The sequence below is a fragment of the Microtus ochrogaster genome, unplaced genomic scaffold (assembly GCF_000317375.1).
Source record: "Microtus ochrogaster isolate Prairie Vole_2 unplaced genomic scaffold, MicOch1.0 UNK1, whole genome shotgun sequence".
Lineage (NCBI taxonomy): Eukaryota > Metazoa > Chordata > Mammalia > Rodentia > Cricetidae > Microtus > Microtus ochrogaster.
In genome coordinates, this window is record NW_004949099.1 from 25,229,714 (window position 1) to 25,251,115 (window position 21,402).

Here is a 21,402-nt window from a genome sequence, read left to right on the forward strand (position 1 = left end):
CCCACAATATCTTCGTTAGATAAACCATGCCCCATTATGATAATCAGGAAGTTTATTTATCTGACCTACATCCATACTCATTTCATCCTGTTTTCATGGACTCGGTAATAGAATTAGCAAGTCCACTTTTTGAATGAATCATAATGCCTAAATGTTATTGACATAGCCGTGGCATTAAACTATTATCACTTCCAAGCTCTGGATTAAGGAACTAATTACAAGGCTTTAATAGTTAATTCCTACCTGCCAAGTCTTATGAATATCACAGAGCCATCTCTTAGGCTGAGTAATTTTTGAACTGTTGACATGGCAACTGTTTTGTAAAAGCAGTTGGAAGGTTGCTGTCAATCTTAAAAGCAGGTCCCAAAAATCATGCTCAAATATGGTCATTGATACTGAGAAAACTCACTATTAAAAGCATGCCCAGTAAAGGGGTTGATTTTCTTGAGAAAAGATGTCAATTTACCCCAATAGAATTTCTGCAATGCTGATTTTGTTTAATCAAATATAACAAAATAATTGAGCTCTGAACAAATGGCTTATTATAGAAATGTGCAGGTTGGCAAGGAAGATTGGAGCGTGCCTTTCAGTAATGCATATGTATTAGCATTTACTTTTTTCATTTAAATAGGCAATTACCAAGGGCCTGGTACTAAGGGCATATGCAGGATGTGTTATCCCTTGTACAGCTGCTTGGCTTCTCATGCAAGGGAAAGCAGGTATATTCAAGTATGAACATTATGAGGATTGAAGTGGAAGAAAACATTACTTCCTGTTTATTATCTGCTGTGTCTGGGAAAGGATACAAACCAAGTTATATTTTCTACATTGATTTATACATATATTATCTACTGTAGCTGTCTGTAACACCTTTGGAAGCCTTGTTTAAAAATAATGTAACAGGGCCTGAGAGGTCACTCAGTAGATTAAGTACCTGTGGTGTAATCATAAGGACACGAGTCACCATGTATAAGCCAGACACGGTGAAATATAGCTGTAGCCCCAACACTGGTGGGAGGAGTAGACAGATGGATCCCTAGGCGCTTCTGGCCAAATACTATAACATAAACATTGAACTCCAGGTTCAATGAAATACCCTGCCTCAAAAAATAAGGTGAGTGGAGGTAGAGAAAGACTTCCAACATCTACCTGTGGCCTTCATGCTTGCACACACACATATGCACGTATACACTTTACACACTCATACTGTGCATAATACACATGTGCACCTGTAAAAAGATATATAATGCAGCTCAACATTATTATTTCATCTCTGTGTGCACATGCAAATCATATGGAAAATATTGCAAATTCTGATGGCCAGAAGCCCTCTAGACAGGACCTATGGATGAACAGTTCAGAATCTTCCATCATGCCCCTCATATTGTTAAAATAAATGACTACTCTAAGCCACCAGTCTTTGTCCAGAATTCTCCCTCCCCTCCTCTGCCAAGCTGAGTGAACATGAAGGAGTCCATTGTTAAACAAGATCTGTATAACTCAGTGTCTATATTTGCAAGCATTGTCACAGAAGCCTGCCAACAACTGGTTGACACACAGCAGAAGTTTACTGATTTGGGCTCTGGAGGACAAATATTTAAGATTCAGAGGCATTTTGGGAACTATGTCAGGGTTCACTTTGGAGCATGCAGATGGTCAGTTCCTTGCTGTGTCTTCCCATGGCCTTTTCTTTGCGCAACTGCATCCTTTTGTCTACTTCTCATCTTTTAGCCATTTGTCTTGTTGAAGTAGAACCACACATCATTTAACGTCATGTATTCTGTGTGTTTTATACACTTGTGTGCACACATGCACTGGTAGAGATAATCTTTCCATTCTTCTCACATATGTCACTGTGCAGAGGTCAATGTAAAGTGCCTTTAGCACCTGCTGTCCATCTTTTTAAAGATATGGTCTCCCATTGAGCCATTTTATTTATTCATTCATTCATTTTTTGTTATTTTTAGGTTTTTTTTTTTTTTGAGACAGGTTTTCCCTGTATAGACTTGGCTATCCAGGAACTCATTCTGTGAACCAGACTGGCCTCAAACTTATGGAGATCTGCCTGCCTCTACCTCCCAAGTGCTGGGATTAAAGACGTGTGCCACCACTGTGTTGTGGGATTTCCCTCTGTACCATTCATTAATAAAGAAACTGCTTTGGACCTATAGCAAGGCAGAACTTAGGAAGGCAAGGAAAGCTAGGCCAAATGCTGGGAAAAAGAAGGGTGGAGCCAGAGAGAAGCCATGTAGCCACCAGAGACAGATGCCAAGACATTTCCTGGTAAGCCACAGTCATGTGGCGATACACAGATTAATGGAGATGGATTAAATTATTATGTAAGGACTAGCCAATAAGAAGCTAGAACTAACGGGCCAAGTAGTTTTGTTAATACAGTTTCTGTGTGATTATTTCGGGGCTGAACAGCCAGGAACATGCAAGTGGTCTCCCTACTACACCATCGCCCAGCAAGTTCACCATTTTAGAAGATTTGTTGAACACTGAGCCCTCAGAATTGTTTCCTACTGTCTGTGTGACCCTTGATTCCAGAGTTATGAGTCATGCATCATTGTGAAACAGACGCCAGGTGAGGAACACTGTGGAAACACTAGTCCAAGAGGGATTGCTGCAAACACTGTGGTCTAAGAAGTACCACTCTAACATGCTAAGCCTTGCAGGCCTTGTGGCCTTTGCAGAGGTCCTATCATTTCACATGCTATGTCAGTAACTTTCATATCACAGTTCACAAATTATGTTTTCTGCCTCTCTTGTCTTCTACATAAAGCAACCTCTTTTATCATCATTTCTTTCATAATTAACCCTTGCTACAATTCCTATTTTATTGAAATGCTATATGGCAATACCCATTTTATCTGTAGTTTGCTTTATCTGGCTTAACTTCTCTGATAACAGCCTCACTAAGAATTTACTATAATTACTATATAAAAATTGCTAATTTGACTACCATACTAGGAGTTGAAAATGGAAGGGTCAGAAGTTTTAGTTTATTTTCAACTACATAACAAGTTTGAGACCATCTTAGACAACAAAAGAGCTTGTCTCAAGAGGAAGAAAAAAGAAAGCAAAAAGGAAAAGGAAATATAAAAACATAATACTTGTTTTGAACCGTTGAGGATAGGGAGTTTATACTAGTGCAACTTGTATTAGAGTATGTTATAATTTTACAAGTACTATCAGTTATATTTTTGATAATTTTAAAATTTGAGACACAGTCTCACTTTGTAAACCATGCTGGTCCTGAACTCACAGAGATCTGCCTTCCTCTCCCTTTTACAAGTTACAGAACCAAAAGTGTGTACCACCATTTCTGGCTTACAAATGTCAGGGTTGCCTACTTAGGGAATGATGCCACTCATGGCGGGGAAGTCTTCCTATCTCAATTAGTGTAATCGAGATGATCCTCCCCACGGGCATGACCACAGGCTGAACTGATTTAGGGAATACTTTATTATGATGATTAAAATGAATCATCACTTTAATGTGTATAAAAAAGTAAGCAAAATATATGTGAATATAGGGTTAGTGATGTCTTCAGTTATAGGTATTCCCTGAAGATAATGGTGGGAACCTCTGTACTGCTGTTCCTTGGCTAACTGTCCTTATCTATGTCCCTGTAGTTTAGGCTTTATGTATGATTTGTTCACCAACTGTATTGGATTGAATATTATGTGTCACATTCACTGGCTGATGATAGTTATATTCATAGAGTAAATAATGAATACATTGCTTCACTTGATCTGTTGCATACTTGCACCCAGGTCTTCAACACTTGCATCCGTTTCTCTCTCCTTCCCTCCCCTCTTTTTTCCTTCCATTCTGTCTACCCTCCCTGCTTCATATATCTCACCAAAACTTCATATTCGCTATTCTTTTCATCTCTGTTCCTAAGCCCAATGCCTATGTCTTTTTTTTCTTCTTTAGGCTGTTTATTGATGTCTTTTCTGATCTTACCTTGCAAAGGGATTGATACCATTCTCACAGATTATGCCCCACTATTGTAGAAAAGGAAACTCTAACAATACAGGCATTATTTTTAATTATGTGTGTGTGTATTTATGTATGTTTAAGTATATGAACCTGCAAATTCAGGTGCCCTTAGAGTCTGTAAGAGGGCATTGAATCCCCTGGAGTTACATCCAGAAGACTGTGTGCTGACTAATGCAGGTGCTGGAAACTGAACTTAGAATATCTGCAAGAGCATCCTTGCTCTTAACTTCTGAGTCATTTCTGCAGACCCCACACATATGTTAAGCTCAGTGAGACTTGTATGTAAATTTCTACTAATACATGAAGCTCTTATTAGAAAGCATGGTCCTCAGATCTGTATTCTCATTGTTTCATATGATATAGCAAGAAGGAAATGCTTCTTGAAAGTCCTATGAATTATGAGACAGAAGAAATAGAAGATAATAGTAGAAAAGTGATATAAAGACCTCTCATGTTACTCCAAAGTTATAACATGGAAGATCCTTCCAGGACATCACAGACCTCTTGTATCTGCTAAAGTATTTTTATAAGAGATATGCATATGTGTCTATTTTATTTTCCAGCAGACCTAGACTAATAATCAGAGTCAAATAAACACCTTGTTTTTCATTTTCCAAACTTGTCACAATATCTGAACGTACATGTAAGTGATTTAAAGGTTACTCTTCCCTTAGCTTGGAGGAGTACCATGTTTTTAAGATAGACAATGACGTTTCTAAAGTATTCCCAAGTTCTATACACAGGTAGACAAGGACATCGACAGCACAATTGCATGCACCTTAATGGCATTCTGAAAAACTTCACACAGTTTGGGACAAGATCTAGGCACCGTGAATAACTTCTTGCTTAACTGATAGTAAAGATTCCTAAACACCTCTCACGCAAATATATCATTTCTGTATCCTCTGGTATTTGGTACTGGGCCTGAAGTTCTACCTATTTAAACTGTTCTCTGAGATACGCAATTAGAGAGCTCATTTTCCTATTCATTACTGGGTTACATATGCTTCAGAAATAATATTGTCTTACATATGGTCTCTTTGTGGGGGAGTATTATTCTTACTGTAAGGCACTTTTTTGATGTAGTTTCACAGGAGGGCACATCAGTCTAGCTAATCTGAGTGAAGGAGAAGAGGCAGTTCATGTGATCTGCAAATGCAGATATTTGGAAGTAACAAGCAAAATAAGCTGAAAGGATAAACCATAGCTTATTCTATTTGAATGGGATGACAGGGAAGACACAGATAAATTCCCCACCTTAATCAATTACTGCTCCTTTAAAATACTCTCATACTTACAATTATGTTTACTCCATCTTACTGGTGAGGAAATTAGCCTCACAGACATTCACTGACTTTCCAATAATAATGGTGCAGCTAGTCCCAGGAGACAACACCTCTGTGTACAAAATCTGCAGATCTGAAGTGATTCAGTCATGGCCTTAGGTAAGCCATGTACTGCTATTGCAATGTCACTGGAGGGGAGGAAAGTGCCACAGGATGTTGAGACAATCTGTGACAGGTGGGAAAGCAATGGTTTCTTCTGTCCAAAATGAATATGAAAGCACCGGAGGGAATGAAGGAAGAATGGCCCCGCCGTAATCTAATCTCTAAGTTTTTAATAAACTAACATGACCAAACTTCCTTTGACATATCTGTATGGGGGAGGTGGAGGTGGTGGTTGTGGTGGTGGTGGTAGTGGTGGTACACGTGTGTGTGTTTGCATATGTCCATGGAAGTGCACATGATACAGAGGTCAACATCAAGTGTCCTCCTATGTTGCTTTTCACCTTACCTTTTGAGATAAGGACACTTGATGAGATTAGACTTCACTGAGATTGACCACAGTTTTGACTAGCCCAACTTGCCAGAAAGCTCTAGGGACCTGCTCACCTCTGCCTTCCTACTGCTGAAGTTGCAGCTTTCATGCCCAGTTTTATGTGTGTTCACAGGCATTGAATGAAAGTCCTCATGCTTTCAAGCACTTAACTGGCTGAACCATCTCCTCAATCTTTTGGAGTGCTTCTTTATTCTATATTCCTGAGATTTTTCTGAGAACTAGTATTCATCACAGTGCTATCGAATCATCTCTCAAATAGTTCCTAGAAAACAATGTCGATCCTATGCTGGTTATCCTCTAACTTCAGAAGAGGGAACCTAGAAGTTCAGAAGCTTAGAAACCTAGGAAGGAGAAGGAAACAAACCGAAAACATAAAACAGAAGGCCTTCTTGTCTCTGATGGAACACTCTTACTGATTGACATTCTTCTCCCCTAACCTGGCAGAGAATCTGCCTCATCCCAGTTGAGTGTGTGAAAAGCAATTTGCAAGTTGTCTTCAGTATGAAAACATAAAGCAAATGCTTGAGCTGGTTAGAAAAGATTTAGTGTTGGAGATATGAGGACTGACTTCTATTGTTCTTGCTTGCATAGTTTGTCATATTTAAAGCAGGTCAGATTCAGAAGACTTAACACAAGAAAAAATATTCAAGGGCATAAAAAGGTATTTTTTTTTCTCCTAAGGATTTATGTCTTTCTATATTAATCCTGATAATTCTCTCCTGAGATAGAATCTTCCCTAGGTTTCATATCACATTGTACCTTGTGTAGAGGATTAGAAAGAAATAGATAATGGTGGTATTTTTAAAGGTATAAGTAGTAGAAGACAGAGTAATGGCATAGATAAAATGACTAGAGATTTCATCTGAGGGAAGAAGCCATTTCTGACCTGGCAGCATCAAGGAAATTCTTGGACTTTTAGTGTAGTTACAGAGGAACTAGGGGAAACACTTCTTGTCAAAAATAAGCCTCCACTCCAACCGTGGGGTGGAGGATGATATGAAAGGCAAGCAGCTGGCTTGGGGTAAGGGGACTTGAATACTATGCTTCTATAGAGAGGGAATCCCACAGTGTCTATGGTGGACAGCTTGAAACCCATGTAAGATTTTAACTGGAAAGACTAGAATCCACACTTACATTTTGGAAAATATAAGTTTTCAGAGAACTTATATTAGATAACCATTGCTGTGGCAATAAATGATAAAGAATAAAAAAAGCAAAAAGCAAGACTAAAGATCAGAGACAGTAGTTAAGGGGCATGAAACAGTGGTGAGTTTCACAGACCAGTGTCAGAGAGTGCACAAAAGGAAAGGGCTGATGGACAATGTCAGGAACTGTGTTTCAACAGTTGCTGTGAAGGGTAAGAAGATGTGAAGGGGAGGCACGATGACATCCATTATCTTTAATAATGTTAAACAATGAGACTCAGTCACTGGGTATAAGATAATGTGCTCCCTTCATTCATTTTCTTGGTAAGCCTAGGAGATAACCTTGCAGTCTCCATTTCAGAGTTTCAAACTGTGATGTTCAGAGAGCAGAAATCATTCCCCTTGGTCACTATGCTAAGATTTGAATGCATCCTTCTCATCTTGTGTGTTATAAGTTTCTCTGGGTCCAGAAAATCATGTTGGAAGGTATCTAGAGAAAGCAAGAGAGTTACTAAGTGTTTAGACATGTAAGTATGAAGCTGCTTTTACCTGTAAAGCTGGTGCCATTTGACTGTAAAAAATGGATGTAAAGAAAGAGAATGGAATTAGGAACATCGATTACATGGAATGATCTAATCACCAAAAGATATTCTTATATAAATTTATTGCTAAGTAATTACTGCTTCTTGGATGCCATGCTGTTTCCATATACATGTCATATTACTTAATTATCAAAACATTTAAGCTCAGGAAACTCAAACTCCATGTAGTCTGATTGCCTTTGGCCAGATTGTCTGGAGGTGAAGGGGCCAGTGTTTGGACTTAGAGAGTTATTTCCCAGCCCACACTCTTTCTATTTTGAGCCATAGCTAAATTTGCCAGTGGAGAAAGGGTAGTGAGGAGGGAGTCAGCTCTCCCTGAAAGTGAGTTCTGTCCTTGGCTGTGGTTTGCACATGGCTCATGTTCTTCCGACTCTACACTGTGCTAATTGTGTTCACCTCTCCTCTACCTAGCCATTGGGTGCTCCACATTTAATTCCTGTTCTTTCTACAAGAAAATGTCAAGGGCATTTCAACTGCAAATGTTCACTCTATAGATAGAGTGACACTGGATGCAGAGAAAACAGATGGGTCTTGCAAAAGCAATTGTGGATCTTTTGCTATCTTATGGAAGTAGTTTTTATTCCCATCTTTTCTAACTAGTACATGAAAATGTGAGAAATGTATGTGTATATATGAAATAAAATGCTGTTTTGATAGAGATAGTGTATGAAGTTTAAGTCAAGTTATATTATCTTTTTCTTTAACATTTATCACTTTAATGTCATAAAGGTGTTTTGTTTGTTTTTTAAATGAGGATCAAAGAGAACAAAGAACTTGTTGAGAGTAGCCATGCTGGGACTTGAACTCACGTCCTTCTGACCTCACAGTTACAGTTTATGCTATAACTTGTCTGTTTATCTGGATACAGCAGATCAAATAAGAAAGAGTGTGGGAAAGCACAGAGAAAGATGAAGAAGATAGGTAATACATTTTCACAGGTGCAGTATGGAATATTCTGACAGACCTGGTGATATTTAGATAGAAGATAATATTTTCTCCTAGCTTTTGGCAGATGTATCGTTTTTAGCTCTCATCACTGTTTTGTACACAAGAGTTCATCCGAACTCTATAGTCACTGATCATCAGTGCCACACCTCTCCACCTCCTGCTCTCCCCAGCCTCTAGTTGCCACTGCTCTACTCCAAACATCTAAGTTTGACTTCAGAAAACTTGCTGATGAAGGCAGTTATTTGATCCACTCATCCCTCCTAGATACTGAGATTCCAAAGTGAAAGAAGGTGGTAGTCTCATGAAACTTACACATTAGTCCAAGAGAAAATCAAGTGACAGGTTTTAATAAGGATAATTTCTGTTAAGTGCTATGAAGGATCTTTAAGGGTTTATAAAGGGGAGAATCTCATCAGATGGGTCTAATGACCACCAAACAGTAACCTTGTGAGTATAAGAGGTATAGGACTTTGTGTATCTGTATATAAGACAGTGTGGGCTGGAAGCTTGATAAGACTGAGATAAAGTCACAAAGACAAAGACACTTTATGGATGTCCTGACAAATTATGCATGGCCATCTGGGAGTTTTAAGAGCCACGAAAAGGCCCTGAAGAGATTATAAGCAGGATGCCCTGATTAGGGAACATTCGAATTGCTGTGCATGTGCAGGGATTGAGAAGTGGCCAGAGGGAATGTGCAGGGAGGAAACACAAGACAGTTTTTGCCCAAAATATTATAAGGGTAAAGATGAGAAAAACTGATTTTGCTGTCAAAAAGTAGGGAAGGTTTCTATTGTTGTTGATGTTTATTTTGTTTCGTTGTTGTTTTTACCTATTGTACCAGATTAGTCCCTGGTAACTAAAACAGGGTCCAAAAACCAGTAATACAGTGAATCCTCAATATATATGTTAAATAGAGTAATAATAAAGAGCTGAAGCAGCCTGTTTAAGAGAAGGAGTGGATACATCACACAAAACATCCTTTGGGAATGGAATGACGCTTACTACAAAGTAGGGTCTGAAGACCAGGATCAAACCTTGAGGAAGGAGGGAAATCATTAGACAAAACATTGGACAATATAAGTAAAAGTCATGCATATGCCTTAAAGAAAAGAACTTTAACATTCAGGGAGGAACTTCATTGAGATTATAAATAAAGCTGGGGAGATGGCTCTGCCATTAAATGCTAGGCTCACAACCAAAACTATAAGAGTATAAATAATCAAATATATATAGAGCAAGGGACATATAGCTACTATATCAGTTGGGATTCTCTAAAGAAACAAACTGTATATACATATTTATGTATATGTGATCATATGTATATACAAATGTATGCATTATATGTACATATATATATTACATACACACTTATATGGAATTTGTTAAAGTGTGTCTTGCTGACTGTAGTTTTAGCAGTCCAACATTGACTATCTCATATGATAGACAGATGAAGAATTCAGTAGCTCTTTGGTTCACATGGCTGAATGTTTCAGCTGTCCCATCTGCTGCTGGTATCCCAAACAATCCTACGAGAGGCTGGGCTTCAGTCAACATTGGAATCCCAATGAAGGAGTTTCTACTAATGCCTAAGCAGCAGCTTTATAGTTATTATAGTTGAAACTGTCAGCAAGAATGAGGGTAATCAGGTAAAAAGGTGTGACCCTTATTTAGAGTGGGTCTTCTCACCACAAAGGGTCCAAAAGGAATCCCTCACAGTTAGGCCTACCTGCTTGAGTTTTAGCTAATTTTAGATGTGGTCAAGTTGAAAAGATTAGACCTCATAGCCACCATGGGAGGGAAGGCAGGAAGTGGGGTAGGAAGAAACTAGCGGAGCCTCTTCAGAGAAAATCCTCAGACCAGTCCCCTAAATAAAGGAGATGTGGAGCTCAAGTCCCCAAATATTCCCAGCTGTGGAGAATTGTGACTCCAATGGGTTACATGTCACTTTTAAATGACCGACTAAGCATTTCGGGTGACTAAGAGGCATTGCAGCAAGGCCAAAGGTAGACTAAAAGAATTACTGTCAATCTTTTTTCATTTAACATTTTTTCTTATAGTTGCTGTTATTATTGTGGGCCTGTGTGTACATGTATGTGTGCATGCATGCGTATGTGACATGGTACATATGTGACTTTCAGGAGGTGGTTCTCACCTTCTACCATGTTGGTCCCGGAGATCAAACTCAGATCCTCAGGCTAAGCACATTTACCTGCTGAACTATCTTACTGGTCCAAGATGTAGTGCCTAAGCTCATTAAACACCATAGGTTTCTTTATAGTTGTGTAGCCCTTTATAAGGCTTAGCTCTGAGATCAGTTTGTTACCTGCATACTGAAATCCTCTCAACCCTGAGCTCACACACTTAGAGACCGTGAAAGTCTGCTCTAGCCTTCATAAAGTTTTGAGCTCTTGCAGTGATTCCAATGAATTCAGTCTACAAGCAGAGTTGGTATTGTGATTAAGTTTAGAGTTGTCTTGGTGTTAGTATTGCAAGGACTTTGTAGGGGGGAGAAGTTCTGAGTCCTTTTTTGTAGGATCTATTGCTTGTGAAGAGAAAATTCCTGACGATACAATGTATCTAAGAAGCCTTGCTTCTTAGAGAACATTAAGAAAGGATGATTGCTGTAATTACAGGTTGTGAAGAAGTTGAATCTGCGTTAATGAGTGTTTTTATTATAAGGTAGAAGTCTTGAAATTCTCTCCTGGTCTCCTTAAGCTGCCAACTGTTTAAAAATAGGGCCCAAGTTTTAAAACATATTGAGCTACTTCAGAATCTGTGGAGGTTTGAATGAGGAATGTCACTCACAGTCTCTGGCATTTGAATACTCGGTTCCTAGTTTCTTGCACTGTTTGTGGGAAGTCTGTAGTTTGTAGTGCAGCCCTGCTGGAGAAAGAATGTCTTTGGGCTTAAAATACTCTTGTATTTTAAGGATGTGAGCTGTCAGCTTCTTGCGCCAGCCAACATGTCAACTGCTTGCTGTCATGCACCCCTGCCATTATGGACTCAACCCTCTGGGAATATAAGACCAAATAAACCCTTCCTTATGTATATTGCCTTCGTCATGGTAGAGTATCATAGCAACAAAAAAGTAACTAATACAAAAGTCTTGTGGAACTCTTAGTTGCTCTCACCTTCTCCAGTTCTAATCAAAAGGTAAACCTGGCTCTTTCCTTGTGTAGTCACCTCTACATTCCTGTGCATTTATTTCTAGATAGCCCCCTCCCCTATAAAAATAGTCAGACCAAATGAATTTTAATGAAAAAATGGCATTTCAATTACAAAGCCTTTTGTTAATTAGCTCATCCTATTAGAAATCTAAGTCAGAATAATATTGCAAGAAATTTTACAGTTATGATGTCAACCACCTTGGTTGATGGAGTGAGCTCTAGAAATAAATAAATAAAATTTCAACAGAAAGAGTGTTCTTAGCATGACAAAATTTTCCTTTGGATAGAAAGATTTTTTTAATCCTTTCTCTTTTTGATTTTGTTGTTTGTGGTTTGGCAGCACCTCATTTAGCTGTTAAAATTCAAATTGCTTAAGGAGTTACTCTTTCCTAAGAGTAGAACAGTTTTCTCCCAAGTATTTCAGGTACGGAATGCAGAACCAATGGGAACAAGTGAATCAGAAGTGGTGGGCAAGCCTGCTTTTCCAAATCTAGTATTTTGTTGTCCATTTTTCTCAAAAGGCTCAGGAGGCAGACAAGCATTTTTAATGATGTGAGAATTTGCACTTCCATTTTATTCTGGAGTTCCCAGCTATTTGTGCAAACATTGAAGTCCTTGTTGACTTGCCTATTATTGATGAAGGGTCAGCATATACCAAACCCCAAAGTCAGAAACATTTACTTCTTTGAATGTTGCTCTGTAGTTAGTAAACTGTCTTTGAAGAGATTTTTATCACAAAAAAATATTTATCATTTCCTGTTCAAAGTTGCAGACAAAAACACGAGTGGATTGGGGTGACCTAATTATGCCATCTACAGCATAGTCTTTTCCATCTGCCCAGCCCTGATAAAACTCACCATCCTACCGCCTTTGAAAATTCTGAAGTCTGGAGTTCAAAAAACTGAGCTTAACTGTCCTTTTGGTTAAAAGATTTATCAGAAAAATTATCAATGCCATAAACAGGCAGACAGCAACAGCGGCAGGGACACCGAGGAAAGACAAGGTCCAATGGCAGAGTGGGGGCTTCTCAGATGACACAAGGAGAATCTGTGCCCTGTATCCAGAGTAGTCCATAGTACTTGGTGTTGCTGAATGCAATGTGTAGGTGAAAAGGGAAAAAAATGTAGAAAAACAATGTACGTTGGTTCTGGGAAGTAAATTTCTACAGTTCTGGGAGCTGTTAAAACAGATGAGTTTTGCAAAACTGCATGGCCATGACTAAGATCCTTTGTATTGGATGGTAGATGCTCAGTGTATGAGCTTCCTTCTTTACTTTCATCTTTTCACGGTTGCAGAGTGACCATGATATTTCCAAACATCATGTGAGCACATGCCATTCAAGACCCGCATTATGGGTTCTTTCCTTACCAATTAATCCAGTCAGCATATAATCTGTGCACCACGGCTTGTGTTCATTACTGACACCAGAGGAGAAGTTCCATTTGGCTTGCCTAGAATAAAGATCTCAGCAGCTTTTCCTTGTGAGCCAGCTGCTGAGCAGATGAGCCCTCAAACAATCAAAACTTTTAGTGGACCAGGAGGAAAATTTATGCCCATATTTTCTAAGTAAGATTTCGTACATCCCTGTCTTTTATCCAATCTTCTCCTACCTAAAATTTGACTTCCCATCTAACTGAAACATGTCTTGTTACATAGTTCAGAGAAGACTGAAGCTCACCACCCTATTGCCACTTTGCAAACAAAAATGGCACCATACTTGATTTTTTTTCATATTTTTGCAATAGTTACCCATGGGCATTTGTAGTCGTGAATTTTTTTTTCTTAGAAAATCAGCAGCAGTATCTGTCTAGATGGCAGTGATAACAGCCAAACCATGTGCATCTCATTTCCTGGAAAACTAGGGCACTTGCTACCATCATAGGATAATATTTTCAATCATGTTATTTAGTAGCCTAGGGAGTAAATTTAGTCTTTTGCTCATTTGGAGCAAGAGGTGACTCTGTTGCTTTAATATATATAATTAAACAGACTGGAAATTGACTTTAAATGAAAATTGAAAACAAATTAAGCAATCAGTCAATGTAATGCCTTTGGTTACAGCCCTTGTGTATATTTAGATATGGTGAGAAAAATAAAACAAAATTCCTGCGTTTGTAGGCATTTTATTTTAATCCAAGTAGAAAACACAGTGTGGTGACAATGTTTAGAATCAGTGTAAACTATTGTATGTAGTGGTCATTTGTTTTGATGTTCACACATGTCCTACACTAATGCCTCTTGGTCAAATTTAATGATACATGCTAATATTGGAGTCAGATAATCACAAATGTAGTTCATTGGCCTTACTCATTAATCTTCTCTAGTGACCACGACAAGGCTTCTTTAACTTCACACTGGATAGTATCTGTGTTAATAATAGCAAAATTTTTAAACGGGCTCACTTCTTAGAATCTGACACTTGTAAAGTTATCGCCTATCATTTTGTGTCTTATTATAATTTTTATTTCCTTAATTTTATGGCTTTGGGATGGCTGCCAATGACTTACTGCCTCAAAAAGATATTGTTTCAAATGAACTTATTATGGCTTACATTTAGTTAGATTTATTAGTGCTGACTAGGGTTTTGTGCTCAGGCAAATGAGTTCACATGGAAGTCCTCAGACCATTCTTGGGGCTCTGGTTCAAGTTTAAAATCAACTGTTAAAATGTTATGATGTTTTACCCCTTAAGCCACACATGTTTGTTTGTAGAATTAGGTCTTGTAGTCAGATTTTTCTTTGGGCTTCCAGCTCACATATAACAACATGCAGACTTATTATTAATTATGATTACATGTTCCCTAGCTTAGGCTTGTTCTACTAGCTCTTGTAACTTAATATAACCCATTATATTAAACTACTTCCTTCCACTTGTTGTTACCTTTCTTCCATCCCATCCCTCCTGCTTCCTCTCCATTTCTCACTGGCAAATCTCACCTTTCTTCTTCCCAGAGTTCTCTTTCTGCCTGGAAGTCCTGCCTATACCTCCTGCCTAACTATTGGCCATTCCTTTTTTATTACACCTATCACATCAATATATCTTTGCATAGTGTACAAATATCCCAAAACAAGGTCTTTTAGTTCAGAGTGTAAATGTTGCACAGATACAAATCGTGATGGGAGCCAGCTTCCTGCTTTGCACTGCATTGCACTTTAACAGCATCAAAATTCCAGTGACTGATAAAGGTTTATTTCCTTCCTCCTTTATCTCTTAAAAATAGATTTTAAAATGTTTTGAAGTTTCCAGTATCTTTCTCATCTCTCTTTGGTTCAATTATATTAAAATTCCAATTAGGTCAATATAAAAAATTCAATTAGAGAAAATCAGACATTTCTCTTTGATGGGATTTATTTGTAAAATGATTAACTGACTGTTTATCTTTTAAAGCTTATTTCTACTGAAATTATGTAGTTAGTGCATAACTTACTCAGGCTCTGGTTACATGCAACAGAAGAACAAATCCTGTTGATATAACATGGATGATGTACCAGGGGTGAATGGCATAGTCTACGAAAATGCCTACAGCAGGCACTAGTCTATCCAAGAGCTCAAATAGCTCCCTCTGTTCTGATCTTTCTCGGTCTGTTGGTCTCTTTCTCTAGCACACTCATTCCAGCAGTCAAAAGCACTGCCCAACAAAGACAATAATTTTTATTTCCTGTAATCGCAGGTAATGAAGTGAAATTAAATTATCTGATAGGGACATGGGGATCTCATGGCTTGGAGTTTGAAATGTGATACTAGTTGACAGGGGTGGTCCCTAAACAGGCCTAAGTAGTATCACCTGGGATCTTGTCCAGCCCTGCTTTAGACTCTATGAATGAGAAAAATCTGGGAATAGATTTCAGCAAGTCCCATAAAATTCCCTCCAAGTGACCCTTATCCATGTTCAAGCTAGAGAACAACTATATTGCACTTGCTGGTCAGGCCTGAATCATGTGAGCACCCTCAGCTTCTGTGTATAAATTACACTCCTACAGGGTAGAAAAGGGACATGAGGAACCCATAGCAAGAAAGAAAGTAATTGGGATGCTGCCCGTAAGGTAACGTGGCAGTGCCAGTGGCACTTAGCTCAGTAACAAAGTTCTCCTTACTGTGGAATGACGTTGTTTCCCAGAACACCACTGACTGTGTTGACTTCCCCAGGAAGCCAATATTTCAACAGAGCCAGCAGAGAGTCTGCTCTCTGTGTGTCACACAGATTCGGCTTCAGTTTTGTCTTTAGAGAGACGGTTGGCAAACCTTTAAATGTTTCCAGACCACACAGTCCTTCAATTTCCTTACCCAGTACTTCTTACATGCTGTGATGTGGTCTATGCAGCCTAGAATAACAAGGACTCTTGTTTTTCTCTGAGAAGAAACCAGGTGGATCTGTCTGTTCCAGCAGTTCTCAATGACCAGGCCATTATCTGAGGGACTTTGACAGGTTCTGTGAAATCCTGGGGGTGGTGGGAAGGGAGTGGTCAGCACTGCAGTATTATCTAAAATTATTTTAAGCCTGTGTGTGTGTGTGTGTGTGTGTGTGTGTAAAAACACCTATTTTGAAAGATAAGTGGTTTTCCATATTACTGTTGATTTTGTGTGCCCCTATTCCCTATCTTCAGACTTCTGTGCTTACCCTTCTGGGGGAGGCAGTTGAGCGCATGTCCATGTATTTCTGTTTAGCTACCCTAGAGAATTCCCTGTCCTGCTGATAGCATCAGTAACACTGGTACTGTTTGTCATTAATGTGTGTGTGTGTGTGTGTGTGTGTGTGTGTGTGTGTTTCTTATCTTTTGAATGACCTGCCTGCTTTCTCTCATTTCTTATGCTACATACAGATAGAGGACATGCAATGGGGCAAAGGAGTCCGGGAGATCCCGCCCTCTGTGTGCACATTGCCCTGCAAGCCTGGACAGAGGAAGAAGACACAGAAGGGAACCCCTTGCTGCTGGACCTGTGAACCCTGTGATGGATACCAGTATCAGTTTGATGAGATGACATGTCAGCATTGTCCCTATGACCAGAGGCCCAATGAAAATCGAACTGGCTGTCAGAACATCCCCATCATCAAACTGGAGTGGCACTCCCCCTGGGCTGTCATTCCTGTCTTCCTGGCAATGTTGGGGATCATTGCCACCATCTTTGTCATGGCCACTTTCATCCGATACAATGACACGCCCATTGTCAGGGCTTCTGGACGGGAACTCAGCTACGTGTTATTGACTGGCATCTTTCTCTGCTACATCATCACCTTCCTAATGATTGCCAAACCGGATGTGGCAGTATGTTCTTTCCGACGTGTCTTCTTGGGCTTGGGCATGTGCATTAGTTATGCAGCCCTTTTAACAAAAACCAACAGGATTTATCGCATATTTGAGCAGGGCAAGAAATCGGTGACAGCTCCCAGACTCATAAGCCCGACATCACAACTGGCAATTACTTCCAGTTTAATATCAGTGCAGCTTCTAGGTGTCTTCATTTGGTTTGGGGTTGACCCACCCAACATCATCATAGACTACGATGAGCATAAGACAATGAACCCAGAGCAAGCCAGGGGAGTTCTCAAATGTGACATCACAGACCTTCAAATCATTTGTTCCTTGGGATATAGCATTCTTCTCATGGTCACATGTACTGTGTATGCCATCAAGACTCGGGGTGTCCCAGAGAATTTTAATGAAGCCAAGCCCATTGGATTCACTATGTACACGACGTGTATTGTATGGCTTGCCTTCATCCCCATATTTTTTGGCACTGCACAGTCAGCGGAAAAGGTAAGTGAAAATGTACATCTCACAGTGTATTCCAGAAATGTCTGGTTCTGTACATATTGAAACCAAATTAATTGTGTTCTTCAAAGATATTTTTATATACAAAACAGAAGATTCAAAAATATAAAAATGTTGGACTAATAGGTTAATGGTCCAGGAGTCTAAAATTTTCATTATCTTTTGAACCTACTGAAAACCAATGACATATGACCTTTCCAAGTAAATATAGTTGCATAAAATGGATATAATTAGTCATTATTCAGGTCAAGTTGACCTAATCTAACTAAATAAAACCAACCTGCTCACTCACTTACCACTCCTGTGTTTACATGAATGTTTCTTCAGGATAGAAGTCAGCCACAGTACCTGTGTCCCAGGTGGCTGTGAAGACATGGTGGTGCTCACTTACTCATTATTAGCATCACTAAAGATCAGCAGTTCTCAACCTACAGGTAACAACCCCTTTGGTTGTCAACACAACCCTCTCCTATGGATTGCCTAAAACCATAAGAAAACACAGATAATTACAGATTCATAACAATTGTGAAATTATAGTTATGAAGTTGCAACAAAAACAATTTTATGGTGGCTGGGCACCACAGCATGAGGAACTGTGTTAAAGTATCGCAGTATTTACGAGGAAGGTTGAGAACCACTGCTATAGATGTTCTGTCCTTTTAATAGCTCATCTAGGCTGTTGCTGCAAATGTAGTGCACAAGCTATACAATGCATTAGAGTTGCCCAGTTGCACACCCATCAAATATAACAAGATGGGCTGAAAGATAAGGGCAGCAATCATTCTTTATCATTATCCTGATAACTTATCCCTTAATCTCAGCAAACAATCATAATGAGATCTAGGGAGTTTTCTAAGAGGAACAGGAAAAAAGGGAGAAGAAAGAGAGAGAAAGAGATTGAGAAAGATCAGGCTGTCAGTGTTTGAAGTTGGTGCAAAATACAGTTAGTATTCATGCCCTTGCATGTACTGATAAATTTATGAATTTATAAATTAGACAACCCACATATGTTGCTTTTAATGTAGTTAATATATATTTAGCTGTATGTGTTGTTTGCATACCAAGTAGGTAAACCTGAAGTATTGATCCTACACATGATGTATACACATTTGATTTTAGCACTCACCCTTCAGGCTACAGTTTTATATATAGGCAAGTAACACAAGCCTAAAATATTAATGCGATAATTCTTCAGTTGATGTGAGCATCTCTAATGAGGTAGTATGGCTGGTGCTTGAAGAGACTGAATCTTTAGTAACTCATATAGGAGAAAGCATTATTGGAAATTGAGTGGATATTGAACATCAGGGGTTATTGTGTCCCAATTTAAGTTGAATAAATATGTTGATACATTTGTGTGTGTGTGTGTGTGTGTGTGTGTGTGTGTGTGTGTGTGTGTGTGTGTAATATACATGTTCATGCCATCAACTTGCAGGGGTTCTGTCTCTCCTACCATATGAGTCTCAGAGACTGACCCTAAGTTACCAGTCCTTGACGCAGGTGCCTGTACTTGATGATCCATCTTTTTGGCCCTTAAACAAAGCTATTAAATGTTTGTTTAAAGACTTAGAAAGAAAAATCAGTATTAAATTGGAATACATATAAAAACTTAAAAAAAAATCTGTACTGCCAGAAATTGGTTTAGCAATTCATTAAGACCTCCATTTTCTGTTTCTTATTTATAAAAGATTCATGACATTTAGCTGGTTTTCCTGCTGAAAGTTCTGTGAGGAACCTAAATTGTGTGATTCTAGAGCTATAAGCTTGTTTTTTTTTTTTAAGTGGCTATTTCATGAATCCAAGCAGAATTCTCAAACTAAAGGCACTCATTATAGACTATGGCTTTCATCATAAAATACCTTAGAGGAAAGTCTTCTAAAATATATAGTCATTGAACATTGGCTGCTTCCAACAGTGTTTTTCAGATTCATAATGTATGTTTATTGTCTGTGAAACCAACTTGAATTTCATTTTATTTCCTCTCTCTATCCCTGTGCCAAGGGAATAATAAAATATGAGTTAAGGTTCTGAAATGCAATAGAAATAAAAAAAATTGTAAATGTGTGCTGGTAGGTTGGTAACTAGTATAATTTTTTGGAGGGGACAATGACTGTCATCAAATCATATGAAGATATTTATTTTGCTGTTAAAACAATGTCAGGTACAAAGGTTAAAGGCATTAAATATATCCTATGCACTTAATTTGATGATATGAAAAGGAGGAATTACTGCTGTAGTATCAGAAGTGTGTCTTATTTTATCCTATCTTCCTCTTCTTGGAGGTATAAAAAGTAAAAATGACTGCAGTAATGTTACAAGCACATACTGTTGTAATGTTGTTTTATAGTGTTATTTCTGTGTTATTTGTGTTATTTTATTCTTCATCTTGGGCCATATCTACTTGTGACTATGGAGCTATTTCATGTAAGATCATATGCCTGGCCATTTACAAACCTGAAACTGATAGGCAGTTTGGGAAAACTCAAACATTGATTCTAGTTTCTGATGATGACATTTTGCTGGTAGAACCAGACCAATGGAAGAGATTAAGCTGTCCTCATACATACAACATGATTTCTAATCCCTCAGTTTTATAAAATTTGCTTCTCTTTGTATACTCTTCATGGCTTACAATGTTTTACATGGTTCACTGGCATAATTAAAAGTGCTGAGCTGCCAACTAGGAACAGTAAAAATGCACACACCCAAATGACAGGCATATGGCTAGGGAAAAATGAGTGATCAATTAAGAAAATTACTCTGTGTATATGCAACCATAGCATTTAAATTATGCAGAGGCAAGTTACCAAATAAAACAAAGACATCATAGCAAAATGCATGTTTTTTTCATTGTTTGCTAAGTTAGAAAACTTACAAAATCACAGACATTCCATTTTGTCCTGATTTAATAGTTTAAGTACCCCAAGAAGAAGAATTCCATTGTCTCATAAAAAAAAAAAAGAAAACTCAACAGTAAATTCTATAATAACTATTTACTGTGTTGCAGAATTGAAATCCATTTTGATTCTGCTAAGGGTAGCTCTGTGAAATTTCTCAGTGGTTGATTTTATTAGTAGAACACAAAGACTAAATAAGGTTTTTATTTTTGATGTAAAATGTCATCCCAGTGAAATTTATTTTTGTTTCAAGGACAATGCAAAAGAGCACTGTTACCTTGATTGATCATTGCTACCCTATGACTTGCTAGAATTAAAGTCCTGAAATATGATCAGAGATGGTGGTGGTAAACTTTAGCTACACAAGAATAGATTCTAGGATTTGGAGATTATGCATAGGTGTGAGCATAAAAAGACCCCAAAATAATATAAACTGTAAAGTGATACCATGGTAGAGGCTAGCTAGTCTTTGTACTGTGGTATTGTTTTGTAATTAAATCTTGGCACCGTCTACTCCAAGACTAGATTATTCTCTACAAAAATCAATGATTTAGTCAGTGGGTGTATCGTTAGAGGGAGTGGTCCACACAAAAGTCTATGTTGCCAAAATTTATGGGACTCTATAACTGATCCATTTATTTCAAGTTTTATAATCACTCGTTATCTGAAGAAGTTTCTAGATAAGTTTATACTACATAGCCATAGCCAACCAATGAACTAGTACATGTAGGGCAGGGTCTCACAAGATCAGGTCCCTTACTAACATTATAGCCCTGGCTTAAGAAAATGAATTGTGGTGTTTGAACAGTGAAAGAAATATGTGTTAGGGCTGCAAGCATTATGCTAAATCCCCTGAATTAAATGCTGTTTGTTTGTACATTGTTTCTTTCATGTGGGGAGTGACACAAGCTTTGTCAAGATGTACGGTAGATAATGAAGTCGAAATTTCCAGACAGGTAGGGGATCGGAGGCCTCAGAAGTCTGTGCACACTGTAGGCTTGTTTATCTGGGAATGTGATGAG

General features: G+C 38.4%; 1 protein-coding gene across 4 annotated transcripts in view; it reads left to right on the forward strand.

Moving 5' to 3' along the window:
• Grm7 (glutamate metabotropic receptor 7) overlaps positions 1–21,402 on the forward strand; it is a 905,362-nt gene that overhangs the window by 703,881 nt on the left and 180,079 nt on the right. For all 4 annotated transcript variants that reach the window (XM_013353051.2, XM_026788235.1, XM_013353050.2 and 1 more), the window contains exon 8: positions 16,533–17,468. In XM_013353051.2, the coding sequence (XP_013208505.2) occupies positions 16,533–17,468 (936 nt within the window). The remainder of the gene's footprint in view (positions 1–16,532; positions 17,469–21,402) is intronic.